At 34.6% G+C, this 19743-nt stretch overlaps 1 protein-coding gene across 2 annotated transcripts in view; it reads right to left on the bottom strand.

The window, feature by feature from the left end:
* The window catches only part of nr1i2 (nuclear receptor subfamily 1, group I, member 2), a 65419-nt gene extending 47410 nt beyond the window's left edge, over positions 1 to 18009 (bottom strand). Inside the window, exon 1 of one of the 2 annotated variants that reach the window (XR_012385004.1) lies at positions 17707 to 18009. Coding sequence is in view for 1 of the 2 variants with exons in the window: in NM_001098617.2 (NP_001092087.2) it covers positions 17707 to 17727 (21 nt within the window). In the remaining variant the exon portion in view is untranslated. The remainder of the gene's footprint in view (positions 1 to 17706) is intronic. The other variant, NM_001098617.2, reaches the window with a different exon arrangement.
* Between the last annotated feature and the right edge of the window lie 1734 nt (positions 18010 to 19743).

Here is a 19743-nt window from a genome sequence, read left to right as displayed (position 1 = left end):
CTTACAGGATTTCAGGTTTTTTTTCTTCTTAAGTGTTCAACAGAGGTTAGGGTGAAATAGACTTTTAATGTTCTCTGAACTCTGAACGCCGTTTCACCCAGAGAGAGCAGTCATTTGCCAAACAGCTTCAGTCTTTTCAAGCAGTGTTATTACTTCTTTCACACAAACATTCAAATCACAGAAAATGGGATCAGAGTTTATAGTTCATATATATAAGCACTATTGTCAATGGGGGCAGTCAAGCTCACCTTTTCAAAGCAATCTGACATTACAGGAACATTACATTTGAATGTTCTCTGAACATGACAAATGTGAATGAAATAATGAGGTCACACTTTATATTAAGTCTCCTTATTGTTCACCCCAGTGCTGTAGTCCAAAAAAAAGGTGGTGTACTATTACAACCGACCCAAATTTTAAAAGGAATCAAGAAATAATGAAGTTGCTTAGCAATGGCAGGTCCTGTAGAAATGTGAGCTGTGAATTGCGTTAGACTTATATAATATACGGAGGCCTAAGACCACTCTTTGGGAGTGCAGCCGCTCAAAACATTTCTGGACATAATAATACTGAACCGGGTGTCACAGTGGCGCAGTGGGTAGCACAATTGCCTCACAGCAAGAAGGTTGCTGGTTCAAGCGCTGGCTGGGTCAGTTCTGTGCAGCATTTCAGTGTGGAGATTGCATGTTCTACCTGTGTGTTTGTGTGGGTTTCCTCTGGGTGCTCTGGTTTCCCCCACAGTCCAAAGACATGCAACATAGGTGAATTGAATAAACTAAATTGTTGTGCATGTGTGTGAAGGCAAGAATATTTGGGTGTTTCCCAGTGTTGGGTTGCGGCTGTATGGGCTTCCGCTTTGTACAACATATGCTGGATAAGTTTAGGGTAAATTCCGCAGTGTCAACCCTTGATTAATAAAAGGACTACGCTGAAAAGAAAATGAATGAATAATACTGAACCACTTTGATGACAGACTTTGGCTGAGGGATTTTAGAATGAACAAAACAACATTTCAGATGTTTTACAATGTCGTCAAACCATGGTTTGTCCATTAACAGCTATTTTTATAACATTATGAAACAAATTCACTTGACTTTTTTGATGCACAGGCTGGAATTTATTTGGTAAATGTTTTTCTATCGTAGTTTTTTTTTTTTTTTTTACGGATAAAACGTTTATCCTACTTAGTTGTGCACATAACTTTTTATGCACATTTACAAAATGTATGCTCAGTAAAATTTCATTTAGCATTTTTTTACCTCTTTATTAGAATGTAACACAAAATCAGAGATACATCAATTAAAATTAACGTAGTCAGATTTTCAAACTAGAGCCTTAGATTTCCACAAGGAAGTATTTTTATTATTTTAAACGCATTGAAAAAAAAGGAGATTGTCTCAATTGACAGTGATTTTTACTTACCTATAAGAAAAAGGAAACAAAAGTAGCAAACGCATTGCTTTAAGCTTTCTTTAATTTGTATATACGACATGTATAGCTCTGGAATCAAGACGTTCTCAGAAAATAACCTAAATGAAAACTTTTCTAAATGTTTTTAAAGGTAAATGAATGTGTAAGTTATACAGTGCATTGTTAATTGCAGAGCTCCTTTAGTAAAAAAAAAGAAAAAATAATCTGCAAGCTCCGAAAGAGATCAAGCCCCAGCAAAGATAATGAAAGTAACGTAACGCATAATTTACCATAAAAAAGTAACTAAGTAACACAACTAGTGACTTTTTGGGAGTAACGCAGTATTGTAATACATTACTTTTCAAAAGTAACTTTCTTGAAGACTAGTTTTGTAATGCAATATGAACAACATTAATGCATTATAGGTAGATATAATTATATTATAACATTATTAATATATAGTTGGATTAATGATTATTAGTAATGTACAGTAATCATCATCATCCTGATAAGAAAATCAATGATCTGCTGATGAATGCTACTGGTCATGAGGGAGTTGACTGGTGGCTTTGATATGACGTGAAATGTAAGAAAAGAAAGAATCTTTAGAAAGAATTTATGCTGGAGGGAAAACTAGATGTTCGCATTCTGGGTGTTTTTCAACATTTAATTAAAAAAGAATATATATTATAAAACATATATTTAAATAAAAATGATCAAATTAAAGTTTGCACTATTGCCATTTAGATTTATTTTGTAAAGGTTTAGGGTTTTTTTTGCAATTTTTTTTCTTTTCTGCCAAGGTTTGAAAATAAAATCATATGACCACTGTATTTCAGTTATTGCTTCCCATTTCAGCCTTATTTCCAATAGGATCATTAACATGTTCTTCATGCCATGAAAAACACTGCATTTTACTGAGAGGCTATTTACAGAGCATCGTTCTGAATGCTCCTCAAGTTTCATATTTAATGACACTTCATTTACATTCACTCTTGCAGCACTTCATCTACAACTGTTAATGTGCATATATCTAGAACTCTTCTAATACAAATGCATTAATCTTTAACATTAATAGGTAATAGAATGCTTCCTTGCATATAATTTCCCTGGTTTATCTGAAAGAGCATATTCAAGTGTTCATTATTCAGAGACACTTGTGCACACCATCTCTAATTGAAGTCCGACTGTGCATCTCATTGACCATTTCTGGACCTCTGCCGACCTTTCATTTGCGCATTTTGGAATATAGCATTAAAAAACGCTTAAGTAGAGTCTGTTATCATATCGTCCACATAATACAAGGGATGTAAAAATATTGTAAATACCGTCATACCGTAATAGTAATTTTTTTTTATATTACCGTAGGTGCATGACTCAATAAAACTATATTTCTAAGAAAAGTTTGCTTAGGCGAATGAAGCGAACAGGAGGTAGCAGGAACTACAATTCCCATCAGCCTAAGCGTGGCCATCATCCTTTGCGGTCTGTTGTCACTACAGATCCAGTAATGCGGAAATGGAGTGTGTTGCTAGTAGCGGGGAAGAAAAAGAGCTGGAAATGATCGAACCTAAAGCAGGTTTTAAATCGGATTTGTGGAAGCATTTCGGTTTCTTTCTGAAAAGGTGACAGACAATAAAAAAACAATATGCAGGCACTGCCAGACTGTGGTGAAATATAAGTCGGGGAATATGACTAAAAACAGTCATGGGGACTGCAGAACACAGCACACTTGTTAGATTGATGCAGACATTGACTTGTACCGCAAAGAGACCTCTATCTCACTCATGGTTTGTCCTCTCAAGTGGTGGAAAGACAATGCACAGCGTTACCCACTGCTGTCAACCTTGGCTAAATCATATCACTCTGTCCCAGAAACCTCAGTCCCAAATGAGAGGTTTTTTTTCTGTTGCAGGGGACATGCCCAGAGATCCCATCTTTTACCAGATCTTTTACCAGATTATAGTTATATGATAATTTATCTAACATCTCTATCTAAGTGAGTGAGTGATTAAATGTTGAACGACTCGTTTGAAGCACAACTGTGTTTTAAACACTGTACACTTACAGATTTAAGCCTTAGCTGGATTTTACTTCACTTAGAGCTGTGTTACACACTACATGGAAGGGCATTTTCAAAAACCCATAATATGGGCTCTAATACAAACCTGATAATTCAGGGGGGTCATGGACTATAAGGTATTATAATCAAGTATTTGGAACATTTTGAGAGTGAATTCCTGCTTCAGACAAAATAAGCACAATTATACAACTAGCTGTCAAACCTATTGACCTTGTTTTACTGTGGAGGGAGTAAGAAACTGGAAAGAGAGAGAGAGTGAGAGAGTGATAAATGGGGAAAGGGCAAATAACACTCATTAAAACTACATTAGGGGTCAAGGGAACAACATTACCTGCCTGCTGCTTAACTCAAACTAAAAATCCACTTAGTCATGTCATTTTATACATTATGATATAAGAAAAGTACAAGGCAAAAATTCTTTACATCACCGATTCAAGCGTTTCTGTTACTTTTCTTAAAAACGATTTTAAAAAAAGAATTGTATATAATATATTTTTAAAATAAATATATTTAATATAAGGCAGTAGGTAGTGCTGTCACCTCACAGCAAGAAAGTTCACTGTTAAAAAATAAAAATCTGGTCATTTAAAAAAATTGTTATATTCATTTATTAGACAACACAATACTGAAATTCAACAACTCTGTATAAATGAAACTAAATTTGTGCCTGCTGATAGGGAAATGTAAATGGCAATAAGAAACATTCATTATTTTTAATTGTCAACTTGAGAAGAGGATATCTGAACCTGGACCAGTTTTTATTAAAAAAAAAAAAAGGGATTTATAAATCCTCTGAAAACTGGAAAAATAGGCTTTCCATTGATGCATGGTTTGTTGCAACTATTTGAAAAACTGGAATTTGAGAATAATAAAAAAAAAATCTTGAAAATAATATTATTTAATAGTGTTTGGTTTTATATAATAAAAAAAATAACAACTGCTTTTATTCTAGCCAAAATAAAACAAATAAGACTTTCTCCAGAAGAAAAAAAAAATATTTTCAGACATACTGTGAACATTGCCTTGCTCTGTCAAAAATCAAAGGGGGGGTAATAATTCTGACTCCAGCTGTAATACATATAATATAACTGAAAAATAACAAGTAGAGAGCTCCAGTTTTAATCCATACACTCATAAAAATAAAGGTTACAAAAACAGACTATTTGCATTGCTGAAAAGAACCATTGTGTGTTCCATAAAGCACCTTTCATTGAAAAGTAAATAACTTGAATTTATTTTTTAGCGTGAATAACATTTTATTAATCTAAAAATCTAGATTTCTTTCTCTACGCTGAACCTTTTTGTTGCTTGAAAGGTTTCCATGGATTATAAAGTCTCTTGATGAAATTAAATGGTTTATGTAGTAAGAGTTCAGCTGATTCTGTGTGTATATAGATAAAAAAACAGCTGTTTTTGATGTTGTTGTTATGATATTCAGTTGTATATTCATTTCAGTGGAGTCAACAAGTGTAAAAGCAGGTAAACGAATGGGAAGATTGCAAGAATTAGGACAAAACTTGAGTAAATCCTTGTGAAACATATCCTTCAATGATTTTTGCTACATTTATTTTTCAGCATAAATTACACACATAACAAGAAAGACATGATTAGACTCACTCTAACCTTGAAATCACTGTTTTGTAAATGGGTCAAGGACAAAATGGGGCTTTTCAGGCAAAACAACAAGCCTTCAATACAGCTTGCTATCTTCATTTGAATTAGTTTCCCAGCACAACATCAAGACTATCAAACCCTTTTCCCGGTCTGATTTGTTTTTCATTCATTCTTTTTCTTTTCGGCTTATCCCCTTTATTAATCTGGAGGTCGCCACAGTGGAATGAACCAACCACTTATGCAGCATATGTTTTATGCAGTGAATGCCCTTCCAGCTGCAACCCATCACTGGGGAACATCCATACACATTCACACACATAGGATACTGACAATTTAGCCTTCCCAATTCACCTATAGCGCATGTCCATGTGGGGAGACAAAGGTAAAACATTCAAACTCAACTCAGAAATGCCAACTGACCCAGTCGAGGCTCGAACCAGTGACCTTCTTGCTGTAAGGCAACAGTGCAACTCACTGTGCCACCATGAAAAAAAAATTGCTTTACCCACATTTAACTGTTTCATTTTCACAAATGTTGTTGGAAACATTGGACAAGTGTTTACTCATTGTTTTTTGGAACTAAGTTGTGCAGTATGTATGTTATTATATTATTGTTTATATATATATATATATATATATATATATATATATATATATATATATATATATATATATATATATATATATATATATATATATGTAACTTATTTTACCTATTTTTAGTATGGAAAGCTCTGCTGTGACGTGTGAATTTCCCTTTGGAGATTACTAAAGTCAAACAAGCAAAAACAAACTAAAGTAGATGGTTTAATAGTAAATCTGCACGATTCTGGCTAAAATGAGAATTGCGATTTATTTTTATTTTTATTTTTTTTGCGTTAAATAAACATCATGATTTATTCACGATTCTGTAGATGTAAAATAAAGGTTAATATGAGTGGGCTATTAATATTGTTCTGCTTAAACATGTGGTAAAACAGCAATAGGCTTTGTGTAGCTGTACTGATGGTTAAAAGGCTAAATTTTGTATAGATTTGGAATAGTGGACTTGAACAGACTTTAGATTTGTCCTGGTCATTAATGCTGTTGATAATTCTGATGTTGATTTATTGTGTTTGAGACATGCTTACGATGTGTCATTTTCTGCTTAAAATCTGTCACTGACGTGATTTTCGTAAATACAGATAACTAGGTGGGTATTGTTGCATTTCAGCAGGTTTTGGATAGTTTTTGGGCTGGAATCAGTCAGCTATATCTGGTAACACTATGTGCACTTTTGGTTTTATATTCACTGCTGAGAGCGGATTACCGTATTTTCCGCACTATAAGGCGCACCTAAAAGCCTTAAATTTTGTCATAAAACGGCCGTGCGCCTAATAATCCGGTGCGCTTTATGTGTGCACGGAGTTCAAAAATCTGTAAAAATGTGGTTGTGTAATTTCGGAAAGCGCTCCGCTTGATTGGCTGTCGGAGCATTTCCCGCCGACACGGAGACGTAAAACGTAAACTCCGTACGCAGCAGCAATAAACCAATCAAAACTACATATGTTTGTCTAATGATCCCCGAAAATGGCACCAATGAAGAGACATGCTTACGAGGCACAATTCAAACTACAAGCTATCAGTTACGCGGTTGTAAATGGGAATAGAGCAGCTGCGAAACAATTCCAAATTAATGAATCTATGGTTCGGAAGTGGAGGAAACAAGAAAATGAACTGCGCCAAGTTAAGAAGACGAAACAGAGTTTCCGCAGGAACAAAGCAAGGTGGCCACAGTTAGAAGACCAACTTGAGCAATGGATTATTGAGCAGAGAACAGCCGGAAGAAGTGTCTCTACAGTCACCATTCGACTGAGGGCAACAAAGATAGCACAAGACATGGGGATCGAACACTTTCAAGGAGGCCCGTCTTGGTGCTTTCGTTTCATGAAAAGGCGCCATCTCTCTATCCGCGCACGGACTACCGTGGCGCAGCAACTGCCAGCAGATTACAAAGAAAAGCTTGACATTTTCCGCACTTACTGCAGTAACAAGATTACCGACAAAAAGATCCAGCCCAAACACATCACCAACATGGATGAGGTCCCTCTCACTTTTGACATCCCCGTGAATCATACTGTGGAGAAAAAGGGGGCCAGCACGGTCTCAATACGCACCACGGGCCATGAGAAGTCGGCTTTCACTGTTGTTCTTGGTTGCCATGGTGATGGACAGAAACTACCACCTATGGTCATTTTTAAGAGGAAGACACTGCCAAAAGAAAAGTTTCCAGCCGGAGTCATCATTAAGGCCAATCAAAAGGGGTGGATGGATGAGGAAAAAATGAATGAGTGGCTGAGAGAGGTGTACGTAAAGAGACCGGATGGTTTTTTCCACACATCACCGTCCCTGTTGATCTGCGACTCCATGCGCGCCCATCTCACCACTACTGTGAAAAACCAAGTGAAGCAAATGAATTCGGAGCTTGCTGTCATTCCGGGAGGACTAACTAAAGAACTCCAGCCGCTGGATATTGGTGTAAACAGGGCGTTTAAAGTGAAGTTGCGAGCTGCGTGGGAGCAATGGATGACAGACGGCGAACACACTTTTACCAAGACTGGTAGGCAGCGCCGGGCGAGTTACGCCACCATATGTGAATGGATTGTGGATGCCTGGGCTAAGGTGTCTGCTTTAACTGTTGTCCGAGCTTTCGCAAAAGCCGGCATCATTGTTGAACAGCCACCCGGCAATGAGACTGACTCAGACAATGATGAGAGAGAACCCGGCGTGTTTGATGACGAAACTGCCCAGCTGTTCAATTCAGACACAGAAGATGAGGACTTTGATGGATTTGTGGGAGAAGACTGATTAAAAAAAATAATGTGAGTGTATTGTTAAATAGTACAATAAAGTTCAACTAAACTATGTTAACTGTTTTGCTTCCATTACTTTTTTTTTGCAGACTGTATTTTAGGGTGCGCCCTATAATACGGTGCGCCTTATGTATGGGTTAAGTACAGAAATAGACCCCGTAATTGAGACTGCGTCTTATAATCCGGTGCGCTTTATAGTGCGGAAAATACGGTACTTCCCGCGCGGGTCCTAAACGATCACTCTGTGCCATAAACTGAATGTTATTTATAACTTCATTACCTGTCATTCACAGTATATGCAGGTTCTGTTCTCTAAAGTACCTACCTATTTAATATTATTTGTTTTCCATGTAAATAAAATCACATTCGTAAATGTAATTTAATGCAGAGCATATGTATTTGATCCAATCTTGTTAAAAGCTTTAAAAGTCTATTTTTTGCAATAAAATATTGCGATATGAAGACAGTTTCAGAAGATGGTTTGAATAACTCTATTTGTCTAACAGTCTAAGAGTACTCAGGTAAAGAAATAAAATTATCGCAGTGCAAAAAAAAAATGCTTTTCTTACTTAATCTTAGACCAAGTAAAAATATTATTTATTTTTCTCTATTAAAAGAAATAAGTGAAAATTAAGAGTTTTTATTTTTTTTTTTTGCTTGTTTTTTTTTTTTTTTGCTTGTTTTAAAAAAATATTTGCCAGAGGGTTAAGTGCAATAATCTTGTTTTCAATTTGAAATGTAGATATTTGAACTAGAAACAAGATAAAAATTCTGAGTAGGACCTTTTTTTCCCTGCATAAATCATATAAACTCTATATAAATACAGTGATTATATACAATTCTGTAGCTCCTGGTAAACTATAATTCAGACTGGACATTTTATATCTTAATGATTTGTGACTATTGTAAATGTGCACATTAGGATATCAATGCTGAAATGATAAATTGTGTAGCCCTAATCTCCAAATACAGGGTGGGCCATTTATATGGATACACCGTAATAAAATGGTAATGGTTGGTGATATTAACGTCCTGTTTGTGGCACATTAGTATATGTGAGGGGGCAAACTTTTCAAGATGGGTGCTGACTATGGTGGCCATTTTGAAGTCGGCCATCTTGGATCCAACTTTAGTTTTTTTCAATAGGAAGAGGCTCATTTGTCACATCAAACTTATAGGGAATGAAAAGCAATGGTGTGCTTGGTTTTAACGTAACTTTATTCTTTCATGAGGTATTTACAAGTTTCTGACCACTTATAAAATGTGTTCAATGTGCTGCCCATTGTGTTGATTTGTCAGTGCAACCTTCTTCTCCCATTCTTTACACACTGATAGCAACACTGCAGGAGAAATGTCAGCACAGGCTTCCAGCATCCGTAGTTTCAGGTGCTGCACATCTTGTATCTTCACAGCATAGACAATTGCCTTCAGATGACTCCAAAAACAAAAGTCTAAGGGGGTCAGATCGGGAGACCTTGGGGGCCATTCAACTGGCCCATGACGACCAATTCACTTTTCAGGAAACTTCATCTAAGAATGCTTGGACATGACACCCATAATGTGGTGTCACTTATAAACTCCAGTGCTAGCTTTAGTGCATAAAGATGGTGACACATCATCATGCAGCAATTGTTATATATCCAGTGGCCTTGAGGTTTCCATTGATGAAGAATGGTCCCACTAATTTGTTGTCTATGCTGTGAAGATACAAGATGTGCAGCACCTGAAACTACGGATACTGGAAGCCTGTGCTGGCATTTCTCCTGCGGTGTTGCTATCAGTGTGTAAAGAGTGGGAGAAGAGGGTTGCATTGACAATCCAACACAATGGACAGCACATTAAACACATTTTATTAGTGGTCAGACGCTGGTGGTGACCCTCTTCCTATTGAAAAAAAAAAACAAAAGTTGGATCCAAGATGGCCAACTTTAAAATGGCCACAACCCATCTTGAAAAGTTTGCCCCCTCACATATACTAATGTGCCACAAACAGGACGTTAATATCACCAACCATTCCTATTTTATTAAGGTGTATCCATATAAATGGCACACACATGGTACATTTAGGTCGTTTAACTCCAAAAGAAAAGAAAAAAATGTAATGTAATGCAATGTGTGCTTCTGGTTCTCTGAAACAAGTCTGTATTATCGATAAAAAAAATAAAATAAAAAATCTAGACTCCGTTTTTATGAGTTTATTTAATTACAGGCTACAACAGATTAGCGCATCTAAAAAATATATTAGAATATATTTCAGTACATAAACAAACAATAAAGAAAAAAACAGTAAATGTTTAAACCCCAGAGGTCTGAGTTTAAGCAACAGCATGTTTAACTAACTAGGTCAACAAGTTTAAAACAGGCCAACAGGACAAGCTGAACAAAGCCTCGCTCTGATGTTTAGATTAACTCAAACAAAGATTTCTTGTTTGATCGAACATGCTGTGATGCAGCTTTCACAAGTCATAATGTATGACCACAAACATTTGGTGCGCATAAAATGAAAATTAAAAAAACAAATAAAGAAATAAACGATGATTTATTTCATGTTTCATTATGCATAAAGAATTGGATAATTCTGTTCATCATGCTTTCACTTTGCGGTTTTTCCAAAATATATATTTTTCCATTCATCATTGCACTGCACTATGTTTTCAAACAATACAATGATTTAACCAGTGGCAAGCAATATCTTTCAATTTGCATGTGTTCATGCCACATGAGTTCATATATATATACACGTGTTGCATATTTATGGAGCAAAACTTTAAAAAACTTATACTATATGCTTTTTATATTTAATATATTTTTATATTTAAATATATATTTTTTAACATCTAACTGTAACCATTAATAGGTTAAAAGTGCATCCTTATAGTTAAGCGTTAAACTGCCAATATGATCATCCCTAATTTTGAGTTATATATTAAGAGAAAATGTTTACACCAGTAAATATTATTTTTTAAAACATGTATTTATTTTCCAAGATTTTAACTAATTTCTTTTGTGAGATACTAGTATTCAACTTAAAATGCAATTTAAAGGCTTCGCTTAAGTAGGCAAGTTAAGTGGACAAAATTTAACTACTAAACATACAAACTAAACTAAAAGAGGCCAAATCCCCAAGTAGTTAAAATATCCTTATTATATATGTATATATATATGTATATATATGTGTATATATATATATATATATATATATATATATATATATATATATATATATATATATATATATATTAGTTCAAAATGTTATACATCCATTAATTTCCTCTAAATTGTACACGCAATCCCCCATAATGACAATGTGATTTTTTTTTTTTAATTGTTGCAAATTTAATAAAAATAAAAAACCTGAATAATTGCGTGTAATTAAGTATTCACAGCCTTTGTTCAAACTTTGTTGATGCAGCAATTACAGCCTCAAGTCTTTTTGAATATGATGCAACAAGCTTGGCACAGCTGTCTTTGGGAATTTTTGTCCATTCCTCTTTGCAGTACCTCTCAAGCTCTATCAGGTTGGATGGGAAGCGACAGTGTACAGCCATTTTCAGATCTCTCTAGAGATGTTCAATAGGATTTAGGTCTGGGCTCTGGCTGGGCCACTCAAGGACATTCACCGAGTTGTTATGAAGCCACTGCATTGGTATTTTGGTGGTGTGCTTTAGTTCTTTGTCCTGGTGGAAGAAGAACCGTCGCCCCAGTCTGAGGTCAAGGTTAGAAGCAGCTTTTCATTCAGGATGTCTCTGTACAGTGCTGCATTCATCTTTCCCTCTATCCTGACTAGTCTTCCAGTTCTTGCTGCTGAAAGACATCCTTACAGCAATATGCTGCCACCATTATGCTTCACTGTAGGGATGGTATTAGCCAGGTGATGGGTGGTGCCTGGTTTTCTCCAAACTTAACGCCTGGCATTCACTCCAAAGACTTCAATTTTAGTCTCATCAGACCAGAGAATTTTGTTTCTTATGGTCTGAGAGTCCTTCAGATGCCTTTTGGCAAATTCCAGGGGGGACTGGCTTTCGTCTGGCTACTCTACCATGCAGGCCTGAATGGTGGATTGCTGCACAGATGGTTGTTCTTTGTAAGGTTCTCATCTCTCCAGAAGAACGCTCAGACAGAGTGACCATCAGGTTATTAATCACCTCCCTGACTAAGGCTCTTCTCCCCCAATCACTCAGCTTAGATGGCCGGCCCGCTCTAGGAAGAGTCCTTATGGTTCCAAACATCTTCCACCTACAAATGATGGAGGCCACTGTGCTCATTAGAACAGCAGCAGACATTTTTCTGCAACCTTCCTCAGCCTTGTGCCTCGAGACAATCCTGTCTCTGAGGTGTACAGAAAATTGCTTTGTCTAATGCTTGGTTTGTGCTTTGACATACACTGTCAACCCTAGGACCTTATAGACAGGTGTATGCCTTTTCAAATCATGTCCAATCAACTGAATTTACCAGAGGTGAACTCCAATTAAGCTGCTGAAAAATATCAAGAATGATCAGTGGAAACAGAATGTACCCGAGCTCAATTTTGGGCTTCACAGCAAAGGCTTTGAATACTTATGCACACCTTATTTTTCAGGTTTTTTATAAAAAAAAATCTTTTTTTCACATTGTCATCATGGGGTATTGCATGTAGAATTTTAAGCAAATAAATTAATTTATTCCATTTTGGAATAAGGCTGTAACATATAAAAAAAGTGGAAAAAATGAAGCGCTATGAATACTTTCTAGATGCACTGTATATATTGTATTTCTCAGTTCTTAAAAATGTATCCCAGGACACTTATTGAATTAAATAAATGAATTTATACAAATTAGCCACTAAACTGTCAAAACAGAAAATAGTTACATTTACTCTTGAGATCAGGCTGTGTTATGCAGTTAGTTTGTTTCTTAGACACAACATGGAGCAAAAAAATGTATAGCCAAAACCACTGCATGATAGTCTCACTCCTAATGTAGATTTTATCAGACGAAGCGATTATAAAGCATGAATTAAAGATTAAAGTGAGAGTGACTTTTATTGGTTTATTTAGTTTTGTTGGTTTGTGTTTATTCACTTGTATTTACAGTATACGCATCTTTATTTTTTAATAAGTTGCTAATTTGTACAAGTTTCATGACTTCATTTAATAACTGTTTATTTTTGGTTTAAGTCAAGCTGTTACGTCAAAAAATATCCCTCCACCCCATAAATGAATAATTAAATAAATTAATACATTAATAAAACAATCAATAAATAAAAAATACAAGTTTTTAAAATCATAAAATGTTGACATATCCCATGATCCAACTCTAAAAAAGTAAATAAAAAAAAACAATGAATCATAAAATACGAAAAACTGTTAGCTTACAAGGGTTGCCACGATACAATTAATTAATCTTACGATACTAGCTGAAGAATCACAATACCAACTCAAATTCTAAAGAAAACAGTCAGAAATACTATATTTTACATGTCAGGTAGACCTACTTGAATTAAATTCATAATTCCTTAAAGGCAACAAAAAATGGATTAAAATAAAGATACAAATTATACCGAATTAAATTTGTTACAAAAAGAGCATTTTCCCAACAAATTTAGGCTATATGAATGGTCAAAAATCGTTCAAAGTTTCCTGTTGCTATTTTGGGTTTTTCATCTATTTTTGCTTTCAGTCTTCTCAGGTAACAATCCAGAGTAATTCAAAATTTCACTTTTTGAGTTGTTCTATTAAAGAGATTGTCGCTGTTGCTAATAAATCATCTTAACAGGAACAGAAATGAACTGATTCAGATGTGCGTTCAAACTGAAGCGGTAGAAAACATGCAATAGGCTACCAAAAAAGCGCACATTCTGCACAGTTTTGCAGCCTTAAAGGGCTCAACAAGTATAATGGTTTAATGTTGCTCAAACGTGTGAGCATTTTTGTGACTTTTCCACATACAACATTATCTATCTTAGAAAAACCTTTAATGACGATACTACCGTTTAAAAACTACAGTATTTTGGAGCCATTTTATTGCAATACTATCATAGTACCAGTAAACCATAGAACCCTATATAGTGTACTATAGCTTACAAATATTTTTTTTTCACAGAGTACAGAACAGTGTAGTTTCTAGTTTTTTTTTTGTTTTTTTGTAATTTGGTTGTACAAGTTTCATGACTTCATTTAATAACCCTTTTGATTACAAAAATGTAATCCCATTAAGATGCAATTAAAAAAAAAATTAAGCCCATGAAGTTAAAGAGAACATGTCCTTTTGACTGGTACTAAACTATAATATGCAAATATAGAACATCAGACGATATATATATCAGTATTGTTTTTGAACTCCCTGATATGGGTATCAGCTTCTAAAAAAGAAATCAGTCTGGCTCTAATTCAGCGGTCAAAAATGACTAAATTATTCACTTGTTTTTTCAGGGCTGACTGACATTAACTGAGCTTTCATTTTGTTTGCACAAATCAAAGACGACAGACTGAATGAGAAAGAAAATAAATGGATAAAACAAAATGAAAGCCCTGTTAGGTCTATCTTTTTTTGCTGGGAGCCAAACAACAGCCCTTTTTCTCAAAATATAATCTTTCATGTTCCACAAAGTAGTTCATGGTGTTTTAAAACAGAGTGAGTGCGGATAAATGGAAAGTTTTACTTTTGTAAACAACAATCATATTTCTGAAATTATAAGACAGAATTACTGGTTGCAAAATAATATTATATAACAGTTTTACTACAAAAGCTCATTGCTTTTATGCAATATTATAAAGATGCAGTTCATTCCTTAGGCTTAGTCCCTTTATTAATCAGGGGCTACAACCAGCGGATCGAACTGCCAACTTATGTTTTACACAGTGGATGGATGCCTTTTCAGTTACATCCCAGTGCTGGGAAACACCCTTACTGTACACTCTTGCATTCACACACATACACTATGGCCAATTTAGTTTATTCAGTTCACCTAGCGTATGTCTGTGGGGGAAACCGGAGCACCTGGAGGAAAACCATGCCAACACGGGGAGAACATGTAAACTTCACACAGAAATGCCCACTGGCTCAGCCGGGGCTCGAACCAGTGTCCTTCTTGCTGTGAGGCGACAATTCTAACCAAGTAACCCTGAAGTTGTAGTAATACAGTAATAAATGTAATAATAAAAAAATAATATCAATAAATTTTGTATTTAGACTGGATATTCTATAGTCTGCTATTCATAACTGCAAAATAAACCCAGTATGGATCATTTTAAAATCATTTAATTTTGTGATAGGCTGACAGTAGAACTGTTTTCTGGAGCTATGTAAAAGCAAAACTACACAAAAACAAATATCAGCACCCCTGTGACAGACTACACTGAAAAAAAAGTATCCAATTAATTAATTAACAGGTTCTGTTTTTTTTTTTTGTTTTGTTTGTTTGTTTTTTTTGTTTTTTGATTCACAGTTGCTTTTCGTTTATTTTTGGCTATGAATTACACTTTGGGTCATTGATCTCTGCTTTGCTGTCTGTTGATGTTGACAATTCAACTCTGCAGTTGAACAAAGTGATTTTATAGACAGTTTAATAAACAAAAAAAATGCATTGGCATTTTATGACCAAGTTTTTGTACCGTTATCTCTACCAACCCAAAAAAAATTTTTTTTTCCCTACTTCAAACTATTAAAAATGTCAATAAAACGTATATAATAACCGTCCCCCAAAATGAATGAATGAATGAATGAATGAATGAATGAATAAATGAACGAATAAGAGCAATTCCATGCAAATGTCAACCTTGCCATGAAAAAATTATGTTTTTACCAAAATAGTGAAAGCTTTTCTTCGTATTTTGTGTAGGCTTGTATTCTACAGTACTGTAAAAATACTCAAAACTGTCTCAGTCAATGTTTTCAAACAATTATATTTAATTTACCAAAGTCACGCAAGTGCCAATTTCACACCTGTAACATCAATACAAAGAGATGTCAAGCTTTTTCCTCATAAATACAAAAATGGCAAATAAAATAAAATCTATCATGTTTGTTTTATAGAGAGCCAACACTTATTCTTTTGATGGTTAGCATTGTTTCTTTTGGGTTGTGCAGTTTAATTCACTGAATTTCAACAAAGAATGTTGTATACAGTAAACTCACTGACTTTCTTTGGTTACATCCATAACGCATGTTTGTTTTCCTCATTTAAAGTATAAAAAATGTTTACAAATTGGTAATTTTTCTGATCCCTTAACTCTGCGGTTAGTAGTTTAGGAAAATATAAACAGATGGTTCAATATAATGATAACAAATACTTTCTATGTGAATTTCTGCTTTGAGTTATCCATAACGCTGGAATTGCTCGTAAATAAATAATAAAAATACAACTTTTTAACATCATAAATTGTTGGCAGAAATATCCTATAATTCAATTCAAAAACACAAGGAAAACACCATAAATGACAAACTGTTAGCTTACAATGATTTTTTTTTTACAGTGTAGTCAAATCAGACATACTGTAAGCTTACATTCAGGTGCAGTCATTAACAATTTGATCAAATTAATAACACACACACACACACACACACACACCGAACACCCTAATAAGTTGACTGAACAAAATTAATTGAGCAAACTCGTTGCCTCAATTTAATTGAGTAACAGAGTCTCCCAAAACTTGTATATTTAAGTTTATTTAACTTGCTGGTTTGGTAGATTATGCTTAAATTGTTCAGTTCAGTGTATCTGTGTGTGTAATTTTATACTATGAAAAAATTGTTTAAAAGAAAAATAAGTAGCCATTTATTCCCATTATGGTGAATGATTATACATGAAGCCTTGTTTTCTGATAAAAAAAAATAAAAAATCTTTAGTAAAAGGTTGCACATGTTAGAATTTTACAGTCAAGACTACATTAAAAACGACCTATTTTTTTCAAAGGATTATTTGTGATTTTGAGCTTATTATACTTGAAATCTTAAGTTAATGCATTTTCATTAAATACAAGTTATTAACTCGTATTTTTAGGTGAAAGCACCAAAATGCGAAATTATTAGTAATGTTCAGTCAACTTTACTTGATTGTTTACATCACTATGAATGAATACATAAACCAGATATAAGCACTGAACAACTTATGCGTTAATACACTATTGGTTCAACTGCTAAAAGTAAATGAGATATAATATTTATGATTTCTTTTGTTATTGTTAGGCTTTCTGCAGAAATAAAACAAGCTAAAACAACAGTGAAAACTGGATGTGTTACAATAGGCTAGTTTACCTAAAAAAAATAATTTTCACCATGGTAAACTTTACTCCACTTGTTTCCTTCTGTTGAACCCAAAACAAGATATTGTGAGGAATGTTGGAAAGCAGCAGCCATTGACTTCTGTTTTGTTGTTTTTCCACCCAACATTCATAATATATTGTTTTGGGTTCAACAGAAGAAAGGAAGTCATTAAAAGTTTATAATCATTTGAGTAATTAAAGCACGCTTTCTTTGGGTGAACTAAGTTATCCCTTTTATGAACGGCGCAGCCGACTGCACTGTCAGTTTTCGCATGCGTGCGTCGCGATTATCATACAGTATTCCAGATGCCTGTTAATAGCGGTAGATTGAAGTTGTCGCTTGTGACCTTCGAGAATACGCCACAGGAGTTGGCTACAAACATCCTGTCAAACACGCTAACATCCAATCCCATAGTTTACATGTATTTAGACAGACTTTCAACAGTTGTTGTTAAGTCTCGCGGTCTGCTTTACTTCTGTAAAAGAAAACAAACGCACTTACCATGTCATATAAGCGGGACATTGACGTACTGCCTCATCACGAGCAGACACGGCGAGCTCCGACATGCGCCATGACACGATCTCTTATCACGAACACAGAGTTACAGTCCTGATTTTTAAGCGCGCATTGTACAAACAACTGATCGAGGACTAACTAGGGCTCCACTTCCTGGTTACAGATGTCCCGAGAAGAAGGACACGCTTGACAGGGAAACGAGAAAACACGTCCTCTGTGATATGGACGCGAATGCTGCCGTTGCCTATTTACCTAATTTCACGATCTGTCCAAAAGATTAGTCCGTCTGGGAGTCTAGAGAGGGCAGGGAAATAAAAGGCAACACTGTCGCAGGCGGGGCAACCCCCAATCGAGGAGCGCATTATGCAATTTGTTTATAGATCATTTGTTATGCAACTGCTGCTGCTCTATTGATATTCTTATCATATAGCATACCTACCTCCTACACATAATGAACTTGAGCCAGTTTACCCAAATAAAACTGTCTTATTTTTTGTTGACCGATTTTGTTTAGTTGTACGGCCACAACTCAGTACGGGAATCTTGAAAATTTATTTTAGATATATAATAATTTACTGACAGCCTTAAATAAAAAAAATATGTGTGTGAAGAACTATTTCCCAGAGGTGGGTTGCAGATGGAAAGGCATCCGCTGCGTAAACATATGCTGGATAAGTTGGTGGTTCATTCTGCTGTGGCGACCCTAAATTAATAAAGGGACTAAGCCGAAAAGAAAATGAATAAATGAATAATAAACTAATTTGATTGTCAATACAAATAATTTTGTCAAATATATTCTACACAAAGTGCTTGAACGTTTCAGTCCAAATTGGGTAAAATATGGACAAATCCAACCACATTGATGGAAGTAGCCCTAATGAATAAATAAATTAGTTAATTAATCAATCAAATCAAATCAAATTTTATTTAAATAACCTTGAATTTTATTAAATATTTTACCAAAATCTTGGTTGGAAAAAAAAAAACTGCAATTTTAAATGCACTGAATAAATATTGACAAGAGAGCTGTTCAACCCACAGTATACCCGTTTTACAATATTAATAATTTATTCCAGTAATTTTAAAGATGAATTTTCAGCTTTATTACGCCAGTCTTCAGTGTTCCATGAGAAAAAATCCCTCTAATATGAATTATTATTGTTATTATTAGAACTAGAATATTATTATTATTATTAATAAAAGCAGTAATGACTGGAGTGATCATTCATCCATTCAACTACATACAATAAAAAAAAAATATTTAAATTTTGAATAAATATTTAACAATTTAACTTTTTGACATTTAATAAATGCCACCTTGATGATCAGAATAATTTTCTTTTAAAAAACATGAAAGAAATTCTGACTCTAAACTTGTCAGTGTGCCCAAAATTATTCATAATCCTGGCAAAATCTGATTTAAAGTTTTTGTTCAAATAAAAATAAAGCTGATAAATATTTTTCCACAATGATTTTCTTTTGAGAGAAGCATGTGTCATTTCTGAAAACAAACAAACAAACAAAAAAAAACAAAAAACTTGCTTATTGAATAAAGTAACTTAGAATTCAGAATTTGCCAGGGGTATCATTGAATCATTTTAAGCTTGACTGTATACACAGACACATATATACACATAATATCAAATATTACGTTAGTTCATGATCTGTATCCGGTTCAGAGAGCTGTCACAGTGCTCTATTTAATTCCATACATTCCGCTCTCTTCTCAGTGCTTGGCTGCAAGACATTTCTACATTTCTCTATCTTCTCTAACTCCTTTTAGCAGATATTTGCCATCTGTCTAAGGTATTTAGCCCAAGTACATGGCAGTCAGCCTCATGTTCTTGCCATTTTCACTCAACTCATTTGGTTAAGTTGCTGCTGCTCTCTCTGTCCATGCTTGGAGGTTTTGAAAATTTCTGACAATGGTAAATGTGACTGCAATTTGAGCTAGAAGTATGGTGCAAATTCCCTAATGTTAATGGCAAAAGTCAACAATTTATTTTTATAATTTATAGCCAC

This window comes from Danio rerio, chromosome 9 (assembly GCF_049306965.1).
Source record: "Danio rerio strain Tuebingen ecotype United States chromosome 9, GRCz12tu, whole genome shotgun sequence".
In the NCBI taxonomy this organism is placed as follows: Eukaryota; Metazoa; Chordata; class Actinopteri; order Cypriniformes; family Danionidae; genus Danio; species Danio rerio.
Note: the sequence above shows the minus strand (reverse complement) of the source record. Positions and strands in the feature narration are given on the sequence as shown.